Here is a 27,041-nt window from a genome sequence, read left to right as displayed (position 1 = left end):
CTCCCTCCGGCTCCAGCCTTCCCCGGAGGCCGGGAATCCAGGACAGCCACTGGTCCACCGGGATCCCACCGCCCTCCTTCACCGCGTCCACTTCCGTCCCCGAAGGAGGCGCCTCCCCCTCGGCTTGCGCCTGACCGTCTCCCCTGTGTCCCGCGGGGCTGCGGCGTTGCCCGCTCCGGTCCGGCGTCCTCCGCGCGTAAGGACAGCGTCCTTCAGGCAGTTGGACGAGGTACGTGCGCTTCGCTAGCCCAGGATCGCGCTGCAGGTCCGCTCCGCTCTAACTTGCGCATGCGTTTGCTTGAGGCAAAGGAGGTCTTTGCCAGGTGCACAGGTAATTAACCTATTAAAGTCCATTTTCAACACCAGCTTTTATCAAAGCAGTACATTGTCACTGCAGAAAAGCAACCCCGCCCTCCCACTTTGGTATATTTTCCTGTATTGTTTAGCCATACATTTTGAATAGACAGTTGAAATCATACTGTATATAAACTTGTATTCCTTTTTTTCCATTTAACACTATGTCTTGATCCTTTCCTCCGTGCCATTAAATACTCTTTGTAACCGTTTTCCTACAGTTGAACATTTTGGTCGTATAGTTCTTACTACTGATATAAAAGTATGGGGGGAAAATGAGCGTATCTGCGTCCAGCTCATTCTCCACATTTTGCAGCCTTTATTAAGGATGGGTGTTAAGAGAGGAGGGTCTTGGGCTTCCCTGGTGGCGCAGTGGTTGAGAGTCCGCCTGCCGATGCAGGGGACGCGGGTTCGTGCCCCGGTCCGGGAAGATCCCACATGCCGCAGAGCGGCTGGGCCCGTGAGCCATGGCCGCTGAGCCTGCGCGTCCGGAGCCTGTGCTCCGCAACGGGAGAGGCCACAACAGTGAGAGGCCCGCGTACCGCAAAAAAAAAGAAAAAAAAAAAGAGAGGAGGGTCTGGTCTAGGCGTGTAGCGTCCTGTATGCTGGGTCCGTGTTGCCAGGAGAGACTGTACCGTTCGCACTCGGCCATGTGGGTCAGGAGGTGAAGCGGTGGCCTGTCCCAGGCCTTGCTGACGCTGGGCACTGCGATTTAGGGCTACTTGCCGATGGACATGCCACCTGTTGTTTTCAAAGCCCATTTAAAGTAAGGTGGTCAGAAGTGAGCTCTGTGGGTATCTGGGGGAATGCCATCCAGGCCTCACAACAGTCCAAGAAAAGGCCAGAGGCAGGCACATGATTGGCAGTTCACAGGCCAATCTAGCTTCATCCCATCTAGTTTTCTAATTAATGCTGTCAAGACCCTGTACCCTTTGAAAAACACAACCATGATTACTGAAAAATAAAAATAATTGGAGGAGTTGATGTTCACAGAACCATCTAAGGATAAGGAAGGCCCTGCCTTCCCTGCTGCAAGATGGAAGATCAATTGCCATGCAAGTTACAGTGTTTACCCCGTAAAGGAAACCCCCAGCCTTCCCCTGCAGCCACCTTAGAGGTCCTGTAGTTGTTTTCGATGCCCTTTCAGGTGTTTCCGTTTCTAAATCTCTGAGGCTGCCAGCATTTTATTCCTAGACTTCTTTGCTTGTTGCATTCCCATCAACACCAATCCCTTTCACTTATCAAAATCTGCTTCCCTATTTCTTTTGGAGATCTTCATTGCTTTGGGAAGTGTGACTTCTGAGTTATTTAAATCCTGGGGGGTATGAAAGCAGGAAACCACACTAGCTCAACCATACTTGACCACCCATTTCTCGCCTTCTGCCCTCCAGTGAGAAAAGGGGAATGTTCAATTATACAGTTAAAAGATAAGTTTCAGCAAAAGGCAAAATCATGACTAATACAGATAGAAAAACGAACGTGTGTTAAAGATTCTATTTTATTCATTAAAGAGGGAACCAGGCAGATCTTATAACAGGTTCAGAAAAAGAAGTCAAGAAGCGCAAATTTGTTTGGAGTAAAAGAATGCCTCCGGATGGTACATTTTAGGAAAGGGGGGAGGACACAGCAGCCCCTTGGAATTTGCAGGTCAAACACGCACCAGTGATCCCCGTAGGTTTTGACTTACAATTTTGTGGAGGCATTTGCTGTGTGAAGGAGGACTGGAGGGTGTCAAAGAAAATATCATTCATTCGTGACACTTGTTAAAAAACGGTAAGGCAGACCTTATTCAGGACCATTGTGATGGGGGTTAGGGACCACTCCAGGGGGATCTTGCAGTAGGAGAGAGACATTGGGCTCAGCTCTGAATATAAGGAAAAGTGGGAGTTTCTAGCCAAGGGGCAGAGTAGGGGGTCAGTGGATGGAAATAAAGGGATTCCAGCTAAGCTGACCTAACAGGATTCTTGCAGAAGACAAGCCAGGGTGATCGGACATCACCTGGGGGATGATGGAGGATGAGGGAGTGAATCAAATAGGAGGCTGGGGGATTCTGCTAAACCAACTTAGCAGGATTCTTACTAAAACTGGACAAAGCCCAAAAGCCAGGGCCTAGTTGAGAAGAGAGTTCAGAGGATCCTGACTAGAGTTCGGTCAAGGAGAGAATCTTTGTCAAGGGGCCAGAAAAGTCAGTCTGTAGGGGACGGGTCTCGTAGTCATTCACAATTATGTGGGATCTTGCATGGGTGTTATGGGGGAAACATGTACTTTAGTGCTGCATCCTGGGTGGCACTGACAGAGAATGTGCCCATCAGCGTCTCCCCTGCTGGAGCATGTCCTGGCCATCCCTCGTGTCATGAAGAGAACTCTGACTTCTGGAGGCGTTACTGGTGGAAACCACAGATCTGATCTCAGGGTGGCTGGAGTGTGTTGCCAAGTCCACCTGACATGATACAGAAAAGCGCTTCTTGGTACATTTTATGAGGACCCCACCATACATGTCAGACCCACAGTCCCATCCCCTTACAGGAGGAAACCTTATCCCTCACTGTGACCTTATAATGTCATAGAAGAAACTCTGTGTTTCAATGGAAAAGTACCCATTGACTATAGCCCACCCTTCCGGGCTGTCTGATTCTAGCCCTGTTCATTGTATTTGAGCTGTTTTGCAGCTCTGTGAAAGTTGGGGGTAACTGATAGGTTTGTAAATTCTGTCCTGTCTGGTGGAGAATTAATTGGCTTCCTCCCCTACTGTGGAAAAATTGGTTTTGTCTCCATTTACAATTCATCTCAACATCCCTGTACTCCATATAAATTAGTGCCCTTTTCTTTTTTCCTTAGGACCAGTGGTAACATCTGCCTTATTTCCTCCTATCATATGAGTAAAGTACAATCCTTAATGTGAATTCATTTTGGTAACTGTATAGGAGTCGAGTTTTACTTTTTTTCTGAAAATTGTGTTTTAACAAATGTGTCATTTGGGAGGGAAAAGAGCCCAAATCTTGAAATATATATACAGAAGGTTTACGTATAGTACAATCAGTAGAGTGTCAAGGGTGTGTTTCCCAAGGCTCTTGCCCACAGAGAGACTGTCTACCCTGCCCACCGTGGCCTTGGCCCGGGACACACTGGCTGGGCTTGGCTGCTGTGCCCCGTGAAGTGTCTGGCAGGAGTCCAGCCTTCATGTGTGGCACAGCCAGCCCTTCCCAGCCAGCACCCCTTTCTGTGGGAGAAAGGCCTTTCAGGATCCGTTCAGAGAGTGGCTGTCTTAGCTGTAAACATTCCTTTTGCAAAGTGGATAGCAATCGAAGGTAAGTAAAAAGATTCAGATTCAAGGCTGCTTATTTTCTGTGGTCTCGCATCCTCATAGGACAGCCAGGTAAGAAATCAGCCTGAGGAATAAGTTCTCAACAAGTAATGTGCAGTGGGACATAAAGTTTACTGCTATTGACACTGGATTGTTCTGACTTCTCTTATGATAGTTCCATAATGTAGTTTATGGAAACAAAACTATGAAAAATACCGTCAAAGTTTTCTTTGGTCAAATGACTAGCTCTTAATTTCTCTTTCCTTAAAATTTAGTCATTTCTAGTTATGAGCATTTAGAACATTCTGGAAAGTACAGGATATAATGTAATAGCCCCCTATAGTCACATGACACAGATTTATTTAAAAAAAAAGATATTAACATTTTGTCCTGGGCTTCCCTGGTGGCGCAGTGGTTAAGAATCTGCCTGCGAATGCAGGGGACACGGGTTCGAGCCCTGGTCCGGGAAGATCCCACATGCCGCGGAGCAACTAAGCCCGTGCGCTACAACTACTGAGCCTGTGCTCTAGAGTCCGTGAGCCACAACTACTGAGCCTGGGAGCCACAACTACCGAGGCTGCGTGCCACAACTACTGAAGCCCGTGCACCTAGAGCCCGTGCTCTGCAACAAGAGAAGCCACCACAATGAGAAGCCCGTGCACTGCAACGAAGAGCAGCCCCTGCTCGCCGCAGCTAGAGAAAACTGGCACGCAGCAACGAAGACCCAACACAGCCAAAAATAAATAAAATTAATTAATTTAAAAATATGTATTATTCAGGGGATTTAGTATTAACTTAGCATCAAAAAACCATTGTCTCTCTCTCTTTTTTTTTTAACATCTTTATTGGAGTATAATTGCTTTACATTGTTGTGTTAGTTTCTGCTGTATAACAAAGTGAATCAGCTATACATATACATATATCCCCATATCTCCTACCACTTGGGTCTCCCTCTAACCCTCCCTATCCCACCCCTCTAGGTGGTCACAAAGCACCCAGCTGATCTCCCTGTGCTATGCGACTGCTTCCCACTAGCTATCTATTTTACGTTTGGTAGTGTATATATGTCCATGCCACTCTCTCACTTTGTCCCAGCTTACCCTTCCCCCTCCCTGTGTCCTCAAGTCCATTCTCTATGTCTGTGTCTTTATTCCTGTCCTGCTCCTAGGTTCTTCAGAACCACTTTTTTTTTCTTTTTTTTAGATTCCATATATATGTGTTAGCATACAGTATTTGTTTTTCTCTTTCCGACTTACTTCACTCTGTATGACAGACTCTAGGTCCATCCACCTCACTACAAATAACTCAATCTCATTTCTTTCATTGTCTCTCTATATAGCATTATGTTTTTGAGATTTACTGTATTGATAAATATATATGGAATTTGCTCATTGAACTGCTATGTAATGTTCTTTTTAGGAGTGTATTAGCTGTAACACATTACCGCAAACTGGGTGACTTAAGACAGCAGAAATTTATTCTCTCACTGTCTGGAGGCCAGAAATCCGAAATGAAGATGTTGGCAGGGCCGTGCTCTTCTTGAAACCTGTAGAGGAGAGTTTTTCCTTGTCTGTCTCCCGGCTTCTGGTGGTTGCTGGCAATTCGTGGTGTTCCTTGGTTTGTAGAATCATCCCCTCCAGACTCTGCCTGTGTCTTCCAAGGCCGTCTCTCCATGTGTGTCTGTGTCTGTATCCAGATTTCTCTCTCTTCTTCTAAGGACACCAGCCATTAATTAGATTAGCACCTACCTTCACCAGGATGGCCTTGTCTTAACCTGATTCCTCTGCAAAGTCCCTATTTCCAAATAAGGTTACATTCACAGGTTCTGTGGGTTAGGACTTGAACAGTATCTTTTTTGGGGGACGCAGTTCAACCCACGACAATGAATAAATGGCAACGTATCTCATTCTCCTGATGGTCGTTATATTGCTTGCAATTGTTGCCACATTTTGGTGGCAAGAACAGCCTTGCATACCCACTGCATGTGTCTGTGTGTACACACATACACACACACACACACACACACACACACACACACACACACGAGTGTGAAATTCTCTAGGGAATACACCAGTGGGGGGATTTCTGGGTTGCAGGGTGTGTTCCTCATTGCCTTTGCTGAACTGCTTCCCAGAGTGTGTATCAGTTTACACTCCCTTCCGTTTCCCTACTTGGGCACCCTCTCTTGGTGTTAATAGACTTATTGCCAATCTGCAAGAGGTAAAATGGTGTCTTGTTGTCGTTCTTGTTATAATTTCCTTAAATACCAGTGAGGTTGAGTATCTCTTCACATGTTTACAGGCCATTCAGGTGTATCCTTTTGTAAATTGCCTCATATCTTTGGAGCATTTTCTATTGGGGCTGTCTTTGTTTTGTTAATTTCTAAGAATTCTTCATATATTTTATCTGGATACTATGGCCTCTGCTTTGAAAATAATTTCTTCTTTTAGTCTGTATCTTGTTTTCTCACTTTTTTACGGAGACCTTTATCTTACAGTGTTTAAAATTTAATAAAAGTTTGAAAGCTTTTTGTTGTGGGAAATCTCAAGCATGTATGAAAGTCGAGAGGGGCTTCCCTGGTGGCACAGTTGTTGAGAATCCACCTGCCAACACAGGGGACACGGGTTCCATCCCTGATCCGGGAAGATCCCACATGCCGCGGAGCAGCTAAGCCCGTGTGCCACAACTACTGAGCCTGCGCTATAGAGCCCGTGAGCCACAACTACTGAGCCTGTGTGTTGCAACTACTGAAGCCCGTGCGCCTAGAGCCCATGCTCCACAGCAAGAGAAGCCACCACAGTAAGAAGCCATGCACCGCAACGAAGAGTAGCCCCTTCTCGCCGCAACTGGAGAAAGCCTGCGTGCAGCAATGAAGACCCAACACAGCCAAAAATAAATAAATAAAATAAACAAATTTAAAAAGAAAAAGAAAGTTGAGAGACTAGTACAATGGACGCTCCTGAACCACCCAATTCCAGTACTGTCAGTACTTAGACACTCTCCCACAATCTCCACAGCCTACTGGGAAAGTCCCAGTACACACATCAGCATGTAGCTATAAAAGATAAGGACTCGTTAAAAAAAACCCATCACTGTTATAACATTATTCCTCCTTCCCTTCCCCCCCCATTAAAATGATTCTCAATATCATCAAATATCCAGTCAGTTCAGTTTTCCCCCATTTTCTTATAAGTGTTTTTTACAGTTAGCTACTGCTATGGACTGAATTGTGTCCCCCACATTTACATGTTGAAGATGGTATTGGGAGGCGGGGCCTTTGGGAGGCAATTAGGTTTAGATGAGGTCATGCGTGCGGGGCCCCCATAATGGGATTCGCACCTTTGAAGGAGGCTGACAGGATCTCTGTGTGTGGTAGGCAGTGACTCACAGGGCTTTGTTTTCTCACCTGGGTTGCTTGGTGTCCATCCCACCTCCTGAGGAGTCACAGAGCCTTCCTGCCCCTGTCATGACCCGGCAGAGCCCCGTCTGTTCTGCCGGCCTCTCCCTGCCTGCGCCCTGCAGCTGGACCTGGCTGGGGGACACGGCCTCGCTGACCCTGCCTATGTTCCGGGCCCTCATTTTCCACTTCTATTCTCCCCTTCAATCTCCTCCTTCTACCCTGATCTGTTGACTCTGCTTCTTAGTTCTCTGAGCAAACAGAAGCAGGTGGGAGCATCCACAACCTCCCTCCTGGCAGCACCCACCCACCTGTGTCTGTGTCCTCACCCTCTGCCTTCTCTCCCAGGGCTGTGGGAGGACCTGCCCAGTGCCTCCTCTGCTGTGCTGGCCTCACCCCTCTCTCCAGAGACCACTGGTTCCCTCTCCGTGGTACATTCTCATCCACAAGCCAATATGCTGACATTTCTTCCATGAAGAAAAAGAAAAAAAAAAGACTTTTTTCCACATCTTCCCTCCATCTTTTGCTCACTCTCTTTTTTAGGACTGGTGACAGTCTAGAGAGAGCTTTCTGTATTTCCTGTCTCCCTGTCTCTCTTCTGTCTCAGCCCCCGGCAGTCCCGCCCTCCCCGCTCCCGCAAACCTGTTCTGGACGCCCTCAGCCTGACTTCCACCGTGCAGAGCCTGGTGGGCAACCCTGTCTGCACCCTCGGGTCTTCCTGCAGAATGTTGCATGGTCTACACCCTCCCTTTCTTTCTTTCTTTTTTATAAAAATTAATTATTTTTGGTGCATACACGTTTTTTCATTTTTAAGTATAGTGGATTTACAATGTTGTGTTAGTGTCAGGTGTACAGCAAAGTGATTCCGTTATGCTTACACTCTCCCGTTCTTTTTTTTTTTTTTTTTGCTGTACGCGGGCCTCTCAGTGTTGTGGCCTCTCCCGTTGTGGAGCACAGGCTCCGGACGCACAGGCTCAGTGGCCATGGCTCACGGGCCCAGCCGCTCCGCGGCATGTGGGATCTTCCCGGACCGGAGCACGAACCCGCGTCCCCTGCATCGGCAGGCGGACTCTCAACCACTGTGCCACCAGGGAAGCCCCACTCTCCTGTTCTTGAAGCCCTTCCTTGGCTTGGCTCCTGGACACCACACCTGGGGTTTCCTCCTCTCTCACTGGCCCGTCCTTCTCAGACACAGTCACTAGTCCCTTTTTACCTCCCCAAAGGAAGTCTTAAGTACTGAAGGACCCCAGGGCTCCATCTTCTGCATTCTTCTTTATTGTTATTCCCTGAATGATGTGATTCACTCTCAAGGTTGTAAATACTGTGTTCAGCTGATTCTCATTATTCACAGAAGGTATGTTCGGTAAAGTTGCTGCGAACGCTGAACTAGCTGCTAGTGGACCACAGGGAAATGCAGTCGGTTCCTACGAGCCTCTGGTCACGTTTCCATCAACTCCTCAATATTTAACCTTGTTCTGTTTGTGTTTCTGTATGAAGAAACACAATATATATTTACTACATATTGTTGATTCATTAACATTGACTCATGGCCAACAGCAGTGTGACTCACACCTGAACAAAGCTTGTCTAACACGTATTTAAGGCACATCACAGCCTTCTTGCACGTCGATCAGTAGACGGCACTTTAGCGCTGCCCATGAAATCACCAACAAAAAGCACAAAGTTACCAAACGTGTGGCACTAAATAGACCATGAGAAGGACACTTGTTTACAGCGTGAGAGCTGAAACAGGAAGACAGAGCACAGCCTTGCTCGACCTTGACTGGGAACGTGCATCTCAGTGACTCAGATTTTTGTGGCTCTACGCAGACTTGTGGATGATGCAAAAGCCCAGCAAGAATTGATTTTGGAGTTACGAATAAATTTAGCAAGGAGGCAAATTCATGAATACAGAATCTGCAGATAATGAGGTTCCCTTGTGTACGCCGATCACTCTGAAATGCATATCCTCAGCTTGGACCCCGGCCCTGAACTTGGGCGTTGTTATCCAGCTGGCCGCTGGACAGGAATGTGAATGTCTCATAGACATTTCAAACTGCTTATGCCACAGCCTGAAGTCCTGGTCTCCTCAAACCTGCTCTTTCGGCACTCTCCCCTTTCATTTAGACATTCCATCCTTTTCCAGTTGCTCAAGCGAAAGACCTAGTCACCACGGACTCCTTTCTGTTAAATATCCTACACATGCCATCTGTCAGCAGAACCAATTGGCTGCACCTGAAAAATCTATCCAGACCCTGTCCTTTCTCGCTCTTTTCACCATTACCGTTCTCGTGGCAAGAATTTGGCTTTTTCGGTGTGAGATGGAAGCTGCTGGAGGATTCTGGGCAAAGCGGTGTTTCCCACCACGCTCTCTCCCTGATATTTCTGTTCCAACTACACTGTTCCTTGTTGTTCCTCAAAAACCGGAAGAAAATGAACACTTGTGATCCCCTAGATTCAACAGTTGTTTGCAATTTGCCATAATTGCTTTATGTTTCTGTATGTATGTCTGTGCATGTGTGTTTTATAATGATTTGAGGGTAAATTGCAGATGCTGATACTTCATCCCCAACTTGAGCACACATATTTAAAAAATAAGAACATTCTCCTACATAACTTCTATTACCACACCGTAGAAAATTAATATTAATTCATAATATCCACTATCATCCATATTCGCTTCCTCACTTGTTCCCCGAGTGTCTCTTATAGCGGTTCTTAACTTGGAACCAGGATGTAGTCAAGATTCACATGGTGCATTTGATTTCATTTCTCTTTAATCTCTTTTAATCTCGAGCTGTCTCATCACCTTTTTTTTCTTTTATATTTTTGAAGTTAGGAATTTTTTCCTCTCATTCTGCATATTTGTCAGTTTTTTCTGTTTCTAAATTTATTAGCGTAAAGTTGTTCATACTAATTTTTTGGCGATTTTTTTAAAGGGAAAAATCTGTACTTACGTCACCTTTTTCATTCCTCATATTGTTATGCTGTTGTTGTTGTTGTTATGTGTTCTTTATCATTCTTTCCTTTTTATTGATCGGGTTTGCTGGGGATATACCTATTTTATAACTTCGAAAATCAGATTTTAATCACTTTCTGTTTCTCCATTGTTTATGTTCATCTCATTATTTTCTCCTTTTGGGTTTATTCTAATTTTTCCCCTCACTTCTTGAATTGAATGCTTAACTTATCTCCATTCTTCCCTTTTGTCTAATACATGGCAATTGAAGAGGATCAAAGGATACCCTCCTCAAATATGGTACTTTGGCGTATTGATTATTTTGAGCTGAAGGCAATTAGGAAACAGCAGATGCAAAAAGAGTTTTTCTCCCTCCCCCTTTCTGCCTAAAATTAGGGCATAAATTCCCTCTCCCCCGTGAGGGGAGCAACTCTCATCACCAGATTCCCCATATATTTCCCAGTCATGCCTCCACAATTTCTCACCCTTTGTTAAAATGCTGTATAAACCATGTGTCTAACTGCTTCTTGGGTTTTCACTTCTTTTCTGCAAAACCACTGTGCGCTAAAAATTAAAAATATTAATAACATGTATGCTTTTTCTCCTGTTAATCTGACTTTTGTCGGTTAAATTCGCAGGCCCTCAGTTGCTGAACCTAAGAGGGTAGGGGAAAGTGTTTTTCTCTCTGACTGCAATCTAGGGTATCAATATTTCTCTAAGTACCAGTGTATTGCTTCAACTTTTCGCTACAGAGTGTTTTCATTGTAATTCGGTTCTAAACCTTTTGGACGTTTATTATCATTTCTTCATTGTGCTAATATAACACGTTTTATGTAAAATTTTTGTTGACTTGTGGGTTAATATGTGGGCAGTTTGGTAGCTGTTCACATCTGCTTGAAAAGACTGTATATTCTCTAATTGCTAATGAAGAGATCTCTATCTTTGGGTTCAGGCTTCCTAGTTTTTCCTTTCCAAGGAAACCTCTTTGAATTAAAAACAAAAATTTAATTAGAGAATCTGTCTCAAACAGTGAATTTAATATATTTACATTTGTTTGGATTTATTCAGCCCACATTATTTTTTGCTTTATGGTTGATAGGTTTACTGTTCTTTTTCTTCTCCTTTCCTGCTGTTTGTTTGGTCAAGTGTGTTTGGGTCTCTTCCTCATTTCTACCCCCGTTCCCACCATCAGTCTTCCTGACGAGTGTTTATTTGGAGCACTTCCTCCTGTGAAGCTATTTGTAGTAAGCACCTCTTCAGTGGGAAGCATTCTTCAGCCTGGATTGTGAAAGTCTTGCATTTGTTTCTGCCAGGTGCCCAGGGATGTCCCTGCCCAGGGTCCACTGTTCCGTCAATTTCTCAGCCTAGGTATTCCTACTTCAAAAGGATGGTGCAAATTTGGGGGATTGGTTTTTGTTGTTGCTGAAGACTTTACATTCATTTATTTTCCAGTTTTATTTTATTATTTTATTTTTTATGGTTTCCTTTTTCCTTTCCTGGGCTTCCTTACCATATTCCTAGGCTTGGTTGGCAGAGTTTTTCTTTTTTCTTTTGTTGTTTGTTTTGAATTTTGTCTGCTAAATGTGAACCTTTGAGGGCTCAGACCTTGTGTGGGAAAGTCTCAGTTACAAATCCCTGTCTCAAGGGGTCCCAAGGCCTCACTGGACACAGAGTCCTAAGCACTGGTTAGGTGAGGGCCTGTCTCTGGGTCTGGCCCTGTACCCAGCACCCTGGCTCCTTCACATCTGCTCCTGCCACCCTGACCCTGACCTCCAGTTTCTTCTCTCACCCGGGGAGGGGGGTTGCTTTCTTTTCCCTCTGAGCTCCACCATTTTAACTTTTATTTGTTAGTTGCATTCACTCTGGTATTTCTACTGTTTATAATGGGAATGGATTCTTTTTTTTTTTTTTTTTTTTGCGGTACGCGGGCCTCTCACTGTTGTGGCCTCTCCCGTTGCGGAGCACAGGCTCCGGACGCGCAGGCTCAGCAGCCATGGCTCACGGGCCCAGCCGCTCTGCGGCATGTGGGATCTTCCCGGACCGGGGCACGAACCCGCGTCCCCTGCATCGGCAGGCGGACTCTCAACCACTGCGCCACCAGGGAAGCCTGGGAATGGATTCTTCTTAACTTAATCTTATCACCCAGAACCAGAAGTTATCATTGATTTCTTGCATGAATACACTGTAAGTATAGTTAAAATTAATTTTTTCCTGTACTCTTGATTTTAGTTTTCTCATTGTTTATAATCTTGGGATGTGCCCCACTCAGTGTAATGCATGTGTCTCTCTGTAGCCTGACTTAAACATCTCCAATGGCTAACGAAGCTCACCCTTGTCCATGTGACATTGGCCATAGAATAGAGTACGGAGGGTTGGGGTGTGAAGTTCAAGTTGAGCACATCAAGGCTTATCTCACCGCATCCCCCGTTGACGCTGGCAAAGCTGTGATTGTCATTCAAGATATATTCGGCTGGCAATTGCCCAATACCAGGTATATGGCGGACATGATTGCAGGAAATGGATACACGTACGTATAAAATTCTTCTTTTTTTTTTGTTTACTTAAATTCATATAAATTTCTGTATTTTGTTCCCTTCAAAGGAAATGAAACCAAAAAACCCTGAGTATATTCTGATGTACATTATGTATTTTCTTATCTCACTGGGGTGCAGGTAAATGGAGACTGTCACATGCGACAGCCAGTGTCCAGTGGAAGCCAACTGCTCCCAGCCCAATGTCTGGGCTTCAGGTCCTCCTAGGATGGCTAGCCCTGTAGACTTGTTGGACGCTGGGAGAGTTATTTCCCGATGTAAGGCCCTGCGCAGACACCGGTACAGGACACCTAGGGCAGAGCTCGCCAGCTCTGAAATGGATCCATTACTTGGCCCTTGAAGCATCTCCGCCTGGGGTCAGCTTTCACGCACAGGGCACACGTAGTTATCCTGGTCTGAACACGAACTGTCATGGCCTGATGTGAGTTAGGCTGGCTTCCAGAACTGGCAGAGTGAGACCTCAGCTCCCAAAGGCTATCTCTGTCACATTGTGTGACCACGGCCACCTTTGGTGACTGCTGTCACCTGCTTGCCCCGCACCGCTGTGCTGTTGGTAGCAGCTTCAGTAAAGCACGGCGGAGAGAGAGGAGGAACCATCCCTGCCAGCCCAGCTTCACTCAGCGAGCCCCGAGTGTGGTGCACCCCAATTCCCTTTTCTTATTTCTTAAAAAGAGGAGCTGAAAACCAAAGCGTACACCCATCTCGTTTTCCTACAAAGAGAAACCCATTGAAAGGAAGCACCCCCACTGCCGTGTGATGCAATTTCCTGTTGGCTGGGAAGAGGACGTCCACTTGATTTTTCCCTTTTTCATGCCCTCACGTTTCTTCTTGTGGATGAGGCAACTTAACTTTCCAAGGGCAATACCAGTAATGAAAACAATAGCCAGCCCTGATTGCTTTCTGGCTCCGCCAGACCGGGGCCCTAGGGCGTTCCCTGGGTAATTGCCCGTCATCCTTCCAACAACCCGGACAAGGCGGGGCTGTCACTGTTCCCATTTTGATGGTTAGGAAACCGGGGCATGAAGGCGGAGGTCTCAGTTGCCCCAGGTCACCCGCTGCAGAGAGGAGATTGGATGGGACAGTGGCTTCTGTTGTCTTGGGTGGGTCCATTAGCTGGAGAGGGAACATAAAAATGAGTAAAGATGCCTGTGACTTACAAAGCCTGTCACCCTTATCTAAGTATTTTGCCTTCAGAATAATCCTCTGAGGGTGCAAGGCTCTGTTAGATCAAGAAAAAGAGGCTAAAAGTGATTAAGTGACTTGTGAAGGTTTCAGGGCAGAACGGGGCAGTACAGGGACCTGAACTTCGATTCTTCTGACCCAGATTTCAGTGTTCCTCCCACCCCTGCAGGAGAGGTTGTGTTCCTCCATCCATGGCCGTGACCTTTACTTCCAGAACCGGCTCTCTGGCGGGGGCCGCGTTGCCCCACCCCGGGGTTGGTGCGGAAGGAAGGTTGACATGGACCCCGCAAGCTGGCGTGTCTGCTCCGCAGCCCCTTTTAGAGCCTGCATGAGACCAAACCTTCGGGGCAGGACACTGTGCCCTGTTGGCATCCTGGGCGGAGGTTGGGAAATTGCTTGGTCATGGTGACTGGGCCGCTCACCAGGTGTGCTCTCTGGCCTGAGGCTAATGCGAAAGGCCAGCTGAGAGGTGTGACTCCTCAGGGGCAGGAGGGGAGCTTGTGTCCACCCGCCCAGGCCCTCGCCACCTGGGAACCCTTGTCCTGGGCGTCACAGCTAGCGGGGAGTGTGCACGACCGAGGCCTCGGCATTTCAGACGGGCTGGGCTCTCAGCTGGCTGCCAGAGGCCCTGCACCTTCGGTTGTGAAATCTGAGATGCTCTGGCCTGGAGCCAGTTGGCCTCTCTGCTGCGATCACAGCTGGCCCTTGTGACCACTACCTTTCTTCTCCTGTGGTCCAGAACCGCCAACGTGACAAGTTCTTAATGAACAGAAGCAAATATGGAGTCCCAACAGTTCTGAAACTAAGCAGGATGAATGTCCCTATTTTACAGAACCATTGTTCCAGACTTCTTTGTAGGACAGGAGCCGTGGCACCCCTCAGGGGACTGGTCCACCTTCCCGGAGTGGTTGAAGACAAGAGATGCCAGAAGGATCGATAAGTAAGTCCCAAGTACGTTACCAGCCAGCGTGGCTGTCTTGGTGGCGCCCCAGGGCCCCGGGGGGGAAAGGCAGGAGGGAAAGGAGGGTCTGGCTTCCTCGGTCACCCACCCACCTGCCCACCCTCCCGCCGTGTACGACCTCAGAGGCCACGGCTCGCAGAGTCCTTCCTGAGGCGTAAAGGAAACCGATTTCGTTTAGCACAGTCTTTGCAGCGGAGGGTTGGTTAGAAACCAACAAGTACCCTGCTGGCCAGTAAGTTCACTTGCTTTCCTCTTTGGGAAATGCTTCGTGGCACCGATGCTGAGAGAGCTTCCTTGAAGTACCTGGGGATCCCATTTTCCTTGACAGTTGGGCTATAGGGGTCCATAGATCAACACTCCCTCCTTCCCCTCTGGTTGCAGAACCAGTTGAAACAACAGGCAGAGAAGAGAGATCAGAGAACACATCAGCCCCACTTCCACTCCGCTGATTGGAAACTGAGGCCCCAAGTGCCATCCCCTCCCCCCAAAAACGCCACCCTCCCACCCCCTGCCTCGGGGAAACTGGGTCTTTAGACCAGACCCACCAGACCAGGACTGCGGTCTTGCCAGGGTCCAGGGAACTGTGGGAAGAAAAGGGGGGTGGATCCCCCAGGATTGCAGCCTTTTATTAATTGGCTCCACTCAGTCCAGAAGCAAGGACCAGAGGGCTTAGCTGCCACTCAGATCCCCTCTTCTTGGTCTGGAGGAATAAGGATGGAGCGGGGAAAGAGGCAGGGATGTTCTCTAGTGCCAAGCTCCTCCTGAACAGGAAGACCTGAGCCCAGGGCAAAGGGGTCCCCCAGCCCTAGCCCCCGACTCACCGTGACCAGGCATCCTCCTGAATGCTGTCCTCTCCCATATCACATCACAGCACAGCCCAGCTTCTCTCTCTGCCCTGCTTCCTCCCTTGCCTTCCCCAGGGTGGACTCTGAGATCACTGGGGACCCAACTTCCCACACCTTTATCCATTTCCAGGCCTCCCTCCCAGGGACTCAGACTGCAAGCCCAGGAAAAACAAAATGAAGCAAGAAGTTACGAGTAAAATACAAGTAGAAACACAAGAGACCCCGAGAGCCTGTGATGTGAATATGAACTTCAGCTTTGCGTGGAGGGGAATAGTTAGGACATTTTGAGGAAAAGCCTTGTGGGGCTGCCTTCTATCTTGAGCGCAAATCAGGGTGATCCTTTCTGGAGGGCATTAGAGCAGCCCAGAGGTACCTCTCCACAGGGGATAAGGAGAGCCACACATTTTAAATCAAAATGAGACATAAAATGGAGACACTAACTTGGAAATTAGACTAAAGTCCTTGTGTCTAGTCAAATATCTTTTGTTTGAAAGAAAACCCATCTTGAATGGTTACTGCTTAAGGAGTCATGGAATTTATTGGCTTATAGTACTGAAAAGAGGTAATTTCTGGCTTCAAGCAGAGGTTGGTCTATAGCTCAGAAGGTATCCCCAGGATTCGACCTCCCAACATCCCGCAGCACCCTTGTCTGATGCCGACTCCATTGTCAGGCAGCATTTGCCTCTGGATGGCAAGATGGCTGCAGCAGCCCCAGCCTCCCATTGGCTCCTTTCCCAGCAAACCAGCAAAATTCTCGTTTTTTTCTGATGGTTATGACTGGGTCACAAGTCCATCCTTGAACCAATCGTTGTGGCTAGAGATTGCTATGCTGCGATTGGCCAGGCCAGAGCCACATACTCCCCTCCTGGAACTGACCCTCCCAAAGTATATGGACCGAGCATGGGGAAGGGAGTTTCATCCAAAGCTAAGTTCTGGTGTTCCCAGGAAAGTGGGGAATATACTCGGCAACAAAAGGAAGATAGGTTCACTTGAGTCAGTGTAAGAACGTTTATAGAAATGCCCTCTTCCTTCTTGTCCCCTCCAGTTAAGGCAGTTATTCTTAAGATAAAAGCATTCGAGAAAAACTGAAAAACAAAATGACAAAAACTATTCCTTATTCCATTATATTTTGCAGAATTACTTAATTACAGCTCTTCTAACATTATGAAAATAACTACTTGCACACAGAATGGTATGATACATATGTTTAAATGTGTTCAAAGATATCTTACGATTAAAAGAAAAAGAACGTGCAATAGAATTGCTTTCTCCTTTTTTTTTTTTTTTTCTTAATTGCAAACAGACAGCGTTTCTTCCTTATCAGATCCAGCAGAACTTTCCGGGCCGGCCTTGCAGCACTACATCTATTTTGGCATCGTGCTTCTAGTTGCAGAAGCTGTATGAGTTCCAGACAACCAATTTGCAAACGAACCATTTGCAAGGCCAGAGCCACTGTTCCCCATCCCCTCGGGCTTGCCTCTTCCTTGTGGCTTTCCAAATACTACCGTGCTCTTTGGGCATGGGAGGAAACAGGCGATGCAGAGTTAGGGTGTCGGGCAGGGGGATGGAATGTGCTGAGTCAGACAGAGCTGGGGAGCTGCCTCCTGATTGAGGCTGCGCCCTGTTGAGAGAGAGGAGATGAAGGAGCTCCCTGGGGCCGGATCTTGGGATCAAGCCCTAGAGCCGCGGTGTGGCCTTGGGCCTTGATCTCTCCTGAGGCTGTGGAAGGCTGTTGCTCAAGATGGTCTGATTTGTGCCACACTCTCAGGTGGCTGGAAGAGGCTGGGCTTGGCAGGGAGACTTGCTGGGGAGAAATGTCACTTGTTACTCGTCACCCAGGCAGGAGGTGGTGAGGACGGAGCTCTGAAAGTAGGGATCTCAGAACCTCAAGGAACAGCTGCTGAGAAAGCCCTGTTACCACTAGTGCTTGCTGCCCAGTGTACTTTCAAGGGGCCACAAAATACCTCGTTTGTTTTTTTTGGCTGTGCCAGAAGCTTGCTGGGTCTTAGCTCCCCCACCAGGGATTGAACCCGGGCTCCAGCAGTGAAAGTGTGGAGTCCTAACCACTGGACCACCAGGGAATTCTCCTTGAATAACTTTTCTTTCATTCTAGAGAAGTTGACGCGGTCTTGAAGTATCTGAAACAACGTTGTCATGCCAAGAAAATTGGCGTCGTGGGATTCTGCTGGGGTGGAGTTGCTGTGCATCACATGATGATGAAATACCCAGAATTCAGGGCAGGGGTGTCCATCTACGGTAAACCTGCCTTGTGCATTTTTACACAATGAAAACTGGAGGAGGGGTTGAGTGACAAAGGCCACGAGCCTCTTCCCAAACTGAGGGTCCTGGGGTAACACAAACCCCAGTGGAGCAGAGATGGCCTATCTTAAGGAATTGGTTTTAAAAATCTGAAGGTAGAGGCGGAAGTATGTAATATCTAACCAGAGGGAACCTGGGTCCTGACAGTGTGCCTTTGGGGAAATCCCCTAATCCGAGGTCTCAATTTCTTAACCTAGGATGAAGGGGATAACTTTCTTTCTGTGATAATGGTTACTATCAAGCAATATTTTTATGAGCAATAGCTGTGAAAAGATTTTTCCAAGATATGACTAATTCTCAACTACTCACGCATGCATGCAGTCCTGCACACACACACACACACACACACACACACACACACACTATATATACACATGCATATATGTGTATATATATGAAAACAGGGAAAGGGAAAACCGACTCTAAAATGTAAATAGCAACATAAACATTTCATGCAAACAAACCAAATGTATCACACCAATGACATAAGAACATTATATCTGTGTATAGAAATGGTTACTAAGTGAGGATATGGAAACATCCGACCTTGGCTTTCTTTCATGATAGTATATCCAACAGTTATACTAATGATTCTTATTTGGCTTAATGGTTCCTCACTGCGGTATTTTCACTTACTGTTAGCATTAAAAAAAAGCCCTTTACCTGTTTACTCACTCAAAGGCAGCAGTAAGCTGCCGGTTGCCGCTGTGCACAATGGGGCTGGCAGCCCTCGCGGCGCCTTTGTGTGAATTAGCACAAGGCGCTCCGGAGTGGACTACTCGTCGGCGCCACCTCGTGGCCGCCTCTGCGCAGTGCGCGACTGCGGAGCCGGGCGGGACTTGGAGCCCAGGGGACTCAAAGCGCTGTGCAGTCACCTAACGTGGCCTTCACAGAATAGGGCGGAAAGCGTGGCCCTCTTGCCCGTGGCTCCCTGCATTCTAGAGAGGAGTTACAGCTAAGGGGAGGCTCTCCGGCTTACTTGGCTTTGCTATACTGCCAACAGGAAATGGAAAACAATTTTTTTTCCTCCGTACTGACTGGGATTCTCTATGACCACCCTTGAGTCAGGCTCCGCTGTGAGTCCTCTTTCTGAGTAGGTCCCGACCTTGGGCTCTCTCCTTGGCCCACTGGGTCAGTTTAGCGAGAACTCCCCATCCTTGATATGTGATCAAATTCCTCCTGTTCCCCCCTCCCCCCCATGCCTTGTCACCTGGCCTGCCTTCAGCAAAGGCTTTGTCAAATACTGTCTGGCCAGAATCCCCGTAGCCCGATGATTCCTTAGTCATTTTCCATCCACCGGCCCCCATCCTGCTCCGTGGTGGAAAATCCCACTTGTCCTCGCATTTGGGGTTGAGTCTGGTGTCCCTCCGTCACTGCAAACCCTTGTTGCCGTGGTCTCCTCGAATAAAACCTTCCTTACCGTCTTTGACAAGTGCCAGAATAATCTTTTCTCTTTTTAAATAAATTTATTTATTTTATTTATTTAGTTTTGGCTGCGTTGCGTCTTCGTTGCTGAGCACGGGCTTTCTCTAGTTGCAGCGAGCGGGGGCTACTCTTCCTTGCGGTGCGCGGGCTTCTCTTTGCGGTGGCTTCTCTTGCTGCGCAGCACGGGCTCTAGGCCCACTGGCTTCAGTAGTTGTGGTGTGTGGGCTCAGTAGTTGTGGCATGTGGGCTCAGTAGTTGTGGCTTGTGGGCTCTAGAGCACAGGCTCAGTAGCTGTGGCGCACGGGCTTAGCTGCTCCGCAGCATGTGGGATCTTCCCGGACCAGGGAGCGAACCCGTGTCCCCTGCATTGGCAGGTGGACTCCCAACCACTGCGCCACCAGGGAAGCCCAGAATAATCTTTTCTTTAGAACTCCTCTCATCTCAGAATGACAGTGGAGTTTGAAACTTTTACTTATTTTCCTATAGGAGTGGGCACACTCAAAGTTGTCTGAATCCCCAAAGTCCAACATGCTTTTGACTAAATGATCTCTAAAATTCTGAAGGCACTTTAGAAGGATGAAAACTAATTATTATGAATGACCTGCTGGGACCCGCTGCCGTGCCCAGGGACTTCACACACGTGGTCTCCTCTGAGCACAAATACCCCATCAAACCCTGACGTCAGAACCTTGGGGCTTGAGTAAACTGTGAGAAACTTCCAGAACAGCGGTGGTCAGATGGTCCAGATTTGAAAGTTATCACCTCTTGGTAAATGAAGACACGTCCCAAGAGGGAGCATTTTTCAGGCTGCTGCGTATCTTTACCTGCCAAGCAGCCGGCCAGGTCTACAGCCGTCATTTAATGGCCTGATTCCTGGTGAGTGAGGTAGAGAGAAGGGAGCTCAGACTCAGTAACCTCTTTGAGCCCAGTTTTATAGAACAGGCCACTTTTGTGGAATTGCTAAAAAGAAGAGACACAAAACCCCCAAAGCATATGTTTTCCTTTGAAAAATCTACCTCACATCGTTTTCTGTGGCACATGTACGGGAGTCTTACCCTGTGTCCCTGTCCCGCCCCCACTCTCCAGGCATCATCAAAGACTCCGAAGACGTGTACAAATTAAAGAACCCCACGTTGTTCATTTTTGCTGAAAACGATGCTGTGATTCCTCTAGAGCAGGTAAGTTGGCATCTTAACTCTTCTCGTCTCTGTGTTTAATAGCAGGACTTGACATTTTGGGGAAAACATCCCGAAGGATTCATTTGTTGCTCCAAATACGTTTCAACATTAAAGTTTTAAAGGTGTGTTTTATTGGGGACTTTGAGGGGGTCTGTAACCCCTTAAGTGCTCCTGCCATGGCTGGATGGCTGGTTACTTCCCTGCCCATGCTCCCTCCGCGTGGAACCCATGAGTTATCATAAGATCTCTGTCCTTAAAGACACAGCTCTGTTTGTTTTTTTAATTAAAAAATTTTTTTTATTGAAGTATAGTTGATTTACCATGTCATGTTAGTTTCAGGTGTACGCCACAGTGATTCGGTTATACATAAAATATATATATATATACATATATATGTATATATTTTTTCAGATTCTTTTCCCTTATAGGTTATTACAAAATATGGAGTATAGTTCCCTGTGCTATACAGTAGGTCCTTGCTGGTTATCTATTTTATATATAGTAGTGAAGACACAGCTATGTTAAATCCAGTATGTTGATAAGGAAAAGGCAGATGGAAACTGTGGTTCAAAAGCAGTTGTTTAGAAATTACTGTTGTTATTCATAACTGATACATTTTATTGACATGTTTTAAACAACTTATACCTGAATCTATGAATTACATATTGAATACATTGAATATGGTATATGCAAATAGACTGAAGTATATATTGAATAATATATAAATATATTAATACAATTTCAAATAATTGATGTATCTTTAAAAAAAGTATTTTATTTTTATTTATTTGGTTGCACCGGGTCTTAGTTGTGGCACGTGGGCTCCTTAATTGCAGCACGCATGTGAGATCTAGTTCCCTGACCAGGGATCGAACCCGGGCCCCCTGCATTGGGAGTGTGGAGTCTTAACCACTGCACCACCAGGGAAGTCCCCTGATGTATCATTTTTATGATTTCTCTCCTTTGAATTCTGAATTCTCTCCTTTGTCAGAGGTGCGGACTGTGCCGATTTTAAAATTAAAAGTGAAAAATTCATGATAGCTATGGAACTTAATTTAAAGCACAGATGTTAAAGCTCTTTGATAAGCATTCAGGGAAGATTTGGAGAATGGAAAATATTGCTAGAGGGTTGAAGTCCTATCATCATGAAATCTTTTGCCAACCAGGTCTCTCTGCTGACTCAGAAGTTGAAAGAAAACTGCAAAGTGGAATATCAAATTAAAACGTTTTCTGGGCAAACGCACGGGTTCGTGCATCGCAAGAGAGAAGATTGTTCGCCTGAAGACAAGCCCTATGTCGATGAGGCGAGAAGGAGCTTGCTCGAGTGGCTGAACAAGTACGTGTAGCCAAGGCCAAGGGCAAACTTTCTCAAAATAGCTCGCATCCAGAAATTTGCTTTGAAATGCTTAGATCATTTGATTTCATTTTCACTTTACAGAAGATGAATCAAGGAATCCTGGAATTCATCTGAAACACAAATTCAGTAGGAAAAGTTAATGTATGAAATACTTTAACCTTTAACATGTGCATAAAGAAAAATTTTAACAACAGGTCAGGACCTGAAGAATTTGGATGGCAGAGTAATGTGCTAACTATTAGTAAGAACCTAGAGCTATCCAGGGACCAGCTCACAGATCAGGCATGGCCTTCCGGCCTTGAACTGAGCACATCCTCTAAAACGAATACTATGGCAAAACCGTGAAGAGCCTGAAATGTAAACTCAGGTAAAGCCCACCTTAATTGGACTTTTATCTCTGTCTTAATACAGATGAATTTGTCATGTTCATGTATTGCACTATGAGAAATTTTGAGATTAAAATAAGGTTTTAATGACTGACCTAATCATATCAAGCTAAAGACTTAATTTTTGAATCTGTGGCTTTTTCTAAAAGCTAATAAAAAACGATGGATGAGAGTTGCCATCCAGCTCCCTGCTAGGCAGTGGTGTTTCAGACAGTGACGTTTTCGGGTCCCTGGGGCTGGGGTGGCATCACAAATCTCTCCTGTGTTCAACCAGAAGGGTGGTGTCAAGGGTAAAGTTTCAGTTTTTACATTTAAATTAGTTAAAATCACATCAAATCGAAGGCCCAGCTCCTCAGTAGCCCTCCCAAGTCAAGCCTTCCATAACCACGGGTGGCGGGTGGGAACCGCATGGGGCGTGCCTGCAACGGTCAAGCCACTACACGTGCTGTAGCTGCGTCCTGCTGATGCTGTTAACCCCATCATCCCCCACGTGACGGCCCAGCGGTCGTCCTTCTCAGTCCCGGCCCAGAGGATCTCTCTACCTGGCCAAGTGCTCACGACTAGAGCACGTAGCCATCCTTCCCGCTGGCCTGCAGGCTCTGCAGATGCTGAAGGGCTACCTTGTTCTCCACCGGGCCGGCCCTGCAGGAGGCTCTCACCAGGTGGGGCTGCGGGGAGGGGGCCGGCTTGGGTCCTGGGTGGGGGGTGGGCTTTCAGCCCAATGTGCATGGCTGACTGGGGGCCGTTTCTTGTCAGGGCTGGGGCTCCGGGAGGGAAATCGGGGAAATTTCTCGTCCGGAAGCTGGGGAGCAAGAAGGTCCCGGCAGCCTCAGGGAGCCGCCCCTCATCTTCCGTGGTCGCTGGGCCTGCAGAGGCCCCGGGAAGGGGTCCCGGGCTGGGCCAGAGGCCGGGCAGCTGTGGGTGGAGTGGAGAGGAGGTGAAGGCGCGGGGAACCAGGCTGGCTGTAGAGAAAATGAGAGGCGCGAGGGAAGAGCCCAGGACTCAGGACCCAGAGAGGCTTGACTTGTTCTGCTTTTTAAGGGGAGCTACTCGGTGGAAGGTGCGAGGGGGTTGAAGGTGCAGTGGAGAGGTTCTGTCAGGCACGGGGACCTCAGCTCTCAGGGTGAACCTGTCCAAGAGCCCTGACTCACCTCTGCTCCATGCCCACGGCTGCTGGAGGGGGCTCCCATCACTGGCCCTCCAGGGGCCAGGCTGGAGTGGCCGCCTGGAATAACACGCCTGGCTGTGCTGAGGAGAGCACCCTGGAGGGCCCTGCATGGCTAGTCAATGCTCTGGCCTGGAAGTGATGCTTCTCTCCCCTCACTGGCCTGAGCTGCTCACACGGCCCCGCTGGTCACAGAATCTGGAAGCGCGATCCCGTCGGGTGCCCAGAAAGGGCCACGTGTTGGCGAGGCTCACTCGTGACTACCCGAGATGGGGAACTGAGGGAGCAAGCTTGAGAAGAGTTGGAATCTAGGGTAACACCCCCCCCCCCCCACACACACGACAGGAGTGTATGAGTTTCCTACTGCTGCTGTGACAGATGATCACTAACTTTGTGGCTTAAAGACAAATGTATTATTCCGTCAGCTCAGCTGTTTTTTCTGCTCTGGGTCTCACAAGGCCAAAGTCCAGCTGCTGGCTCGTTAGGCTCCCTTCAGGAGGTCTGGGAAGGATCCACTTCCAAATACAGCTGACCCTTGAACAACAGGCCTGGACTGCGTGCGTCCACTTGCAGGTGGGTATTTTCCAACAGTAAACACTGCAGAACTACACGATGCGCGGCTGGTTGAATCCTTGGATGTGGGACTGAGTGTATGAAGGGCCACAGGGCCGGCTGTAAGTCACTCAGGGGTCTTCACCTGCACAGGTGGGCGGCGCCCCTAACCCGTGGTGTTCAAGGACCAAGTGTGCACCCCAGTTTTTGCCACAGCCGTCCCCTGCAGTTTGGGACCGAGGCCCCGTTTCCTTCCTCGGCCCCTTCAGGCCTGTCTTCAGGGCCTGCACACGGTCCCTGCATCTCAGGGCCAGCAGGGGGGCATCCAGTCCTTCGCGCCTGCACCTTCCGTGACCACGAAGGGCTCCTGTGATATCACGGGGCTCACCTGCATCACCTCCCTCTCTTAAGGTCAGCTGACTAGTACTTCATGCCATCTGCAAAGTCCCTTCACAGCAGCACCTACATCAGCGTGACTGGATGACTGCATAACCAGACTGAACCCTGGTTTGGAATCCTGCCTGCCACCGGGAGGGGGGTGGAGGGGCTGGCCAGATGACCATGGGTGCGAGCACAGAGGCCGGAAGTTCACACTATCAGCTTCAACCGCCCTTGAAACGGGTCAGGATCATACAATAAGTCTTGGTAAGTGCAGATTTTCAGCGCTGTATAAACGAGTTTATTTCAACGAGTGAATGGTGCAAACTACGCAGCGTCTCTTGGCAATGACCGGCATATCGTGAGGATTTCAGGTGCTAATGCAGTAATTCTCAAATGTTTTGATCTCAAGATCCCTGTATGCGCTTAAAAACTTATTGAGGACCCTCCCCCCTCCTCCCAAGAGCTTATGTTTTTGTCAGTTACACCCGTTGGCATTTAGTGTTAGAAAATAAAACTAAAAAATTAAGGCAAATATTTATTTTAAAATAATGAACACACGTTAATATACACTTTTTGTAGTTTCCAAAACAAAAGAAGAGTGGCGTTGTTTTCCACTTCTGCAAATCTCCTCGATGTCTCTCTTAGCAGAGGACAGTGGGTTCTCACATCTGCTTCTAACAACACATTCAATTCAGTGCAGTGTAGAGTCTGGCCACATCGATATGTTCAGTAGTTGGAAAACAGTGCATATTCTGTTTTAGTCTCTTCCAAAACAGAACAAGTGGTAGTTTCAATCAACTTTTCATTCTGTTACGTTGGTCCACCTACACAAGAACGAGACCGTAATATACTGATGATTGGAAAACACTAGCTTACTGAGCCACGCACAAATACCATCAGTCGTTGCTGGCGGGGGTGGGGGGAGAAAGAGGGAGACTCCAGAGACCCTCCCGGAGCCACTGAGGACACAGTGAGCAGGTGGCTGCCGCCTACAAGCACTCACACCAGACACCAGACCCGTCGGCACCTTGATCTTGGACCGCCAGCCTCCAGAACTGTGTTGTCTAAGCCACCCGGACTACGGTACTTTTGTTGTAGGTGTTCCACTGAAGTGACAGGGTCACAATTCGTTTCTGAGCAGCCGTCTGTCACGCAGACGTGTGAGTAACCGGCTGTCAGTCACATTTAAATAAAGACGGTGTCCACAGGGAGGGGCCAGTCCAGCTGAGGCGGCTGCCATGCCCGTTACGTGAGGTGCTTCACACACTTGCTGTGTCGAGCGAGCACCGAGACACCGTTGTACTCAGGGGCCGAAGTCTAATGACTCAGTGGCTGGCACTGCTTCGAGGTCACCCTTCAGTGGCAGCAGCTTTCTAAGTGGGTGGTGGTGAGGAATACAGCTTCTAGCACCACCACCCGATCCCTACTCACGAGTTTTACCCGTCACTGCTTTTGCACCATCAGTGCACCTGTCAACACGGTGAAAATGGCAAATCAGCTCTTAGAAACTACTGTTGACCTCACAGCCCCTTGAAAACCGCTGTTATCACCTACGTAAGACGTTACAACAGCATTCAGGACCCAGCATGTTCCAGGTGCCCTCGCTGCTGCCACTGCGTTCCCCCAACGCTCCCCAAGGAGCCACCTGTCTTTGGTGCCCTCCTTCCTGGCACTTCAGATGACCGGCGTCTGCCCGGCTACCCCCAAGAAGCACCTGAAATGCAGAAACACTTCTCCACGCCTAGTAGTACTTCAATTATTTGTTACTTCGTTACTCCCATTCCCCCCCCCCCCCGCCCCCTTTAGTGGAGCTGTTTCACGACGAACAAAGAAAGGAAGGATTAAAGACATTCGGTCACACACAACCCACTAGCCTCTCAGCCCCTGCAGAAGCGTCTGTATTTCTGAGTGGTTGCTTATAATTAAAGACCAGGCCACCTAACAAACATTGAATAGGGAATTCCCTGGTGGCCCAGTGCTAGGCTTGGCGCCTTCACTGCTGGGGCCCGGGCTCGATCCCCGGTCGGGAACTAAGATCCCGTAAGCTGCACGGTGCAGCCAAAAAACAAAACAAACTAAAGGACAAACAAACGAACAAAAACACTGAATAAAGCCGCAAGTGCAGGAACTGGGAATCAACAGGACAATGCTGGGCCCTGCGTGGGAATCCGGCTTCAGGGTCAAGTGCCTTCACTGCTCTTGATACACACAGGATGAGGTGTGTGCTCTTGATACACACGGGGTCGGCTACAATACAAGGGATATAAACTCGACCAGCCATTTGAACTGGAAGATAGAAGGTAACATGGTGCCCTGAAGGGGTGCTTTTACCGGAAAAAATCAAAAGCTTGTGAAACAACATGTGTACGAGTTTGTTCATAGCCACATAGTTTCTCTCAACCAAAACCAGCAGAAGCATCTGTGAGGTCCATTCTTTGGAGGAGTGGTTTCGTAGCTCTTTTCATTCAACCACAAACCCCTTCTTGTGAGACTGGTCCAAAGCAAGTTGCTGTATGTTCTTTATAGGCTAGAATCCACCCTTGTAAATCAACTCACCTGAACTACTAGGTCAAGACATTTATCTAAGTGGGTCTAAGTCTGACATGATCCCAAACTTGACGCATTCTGACGCTGCACCCAGAAAGCAACAGTGTAAGTGATGATAGTGTCACTTCACAATCCATTTCATGATGAAATGTGTACCAGGTTGTATATTCATTAGGA

The 27,041-nt window shown here is 47.7% G+C and overlaps 1 protein-coding gene across 2 annotated transcripts; it reads left to right on the top strand.

The window, feature by feature from the left end:
- CMBL (carboxymethylenebutenolidase homolog) lies at positions 1–22,391 on the top strand. Of its 2 annotated transcripts, none has more exons than XM_027125316.1 (6): positions 1–229; positions 12,308–12,541; positions 14,581–14,688; positions 17,668–17,810; positions 20,385–20,476; positions 21,643–22,391. In XM_027125316.1, the coding sequence occupies exons 2-6, from the start codon at positions 12,327–12,329 to the stop codon at positions 21,820–21,822; spliced, it is 738 nt and encodes a 245-aa protein (XP_026981117.1). In that variant the 5' UTR covers positions 1–229; positions 12,308–12,326; the 3' UTR covers positions 21,823–22,391. The 2 variants fall into 2 exon arrangements, with proteins under 2 accessions (XP_026981117.1, XP_026981118.1); XM_027125317.1 differs by lacking the exon at positions 1–229 and adding an exon at positions 12,074–12,198.
- The last annotated feature ends 4,650 nt before the right edge of the window (positions 22,392–27,041 follow it).

This window comes from Aethalodelphis obliquidens, unplaced genomic scaffold (genome assembly GCF_003676395.1).
Source record: "Aethalodelphis obliquidens isolate GAN/ISIS:26980383/991018 unplaced genomic scaffold, ASM367639v1 scaffold29, whole genome shotgun sequence".
Classification (NCBI taxonomy): Eukaryota; Metazoa; Chordata; class Mammalia; order Artiodactyla; family Delphinidae; genus Aethalodelphis; species Aethalodelphis obliquidens.
The sequence above is the reverse complement of the archived record's forward strand: the minus strand, read 5'-3'. Positions and strand labels throughout refer to the sequence as shown.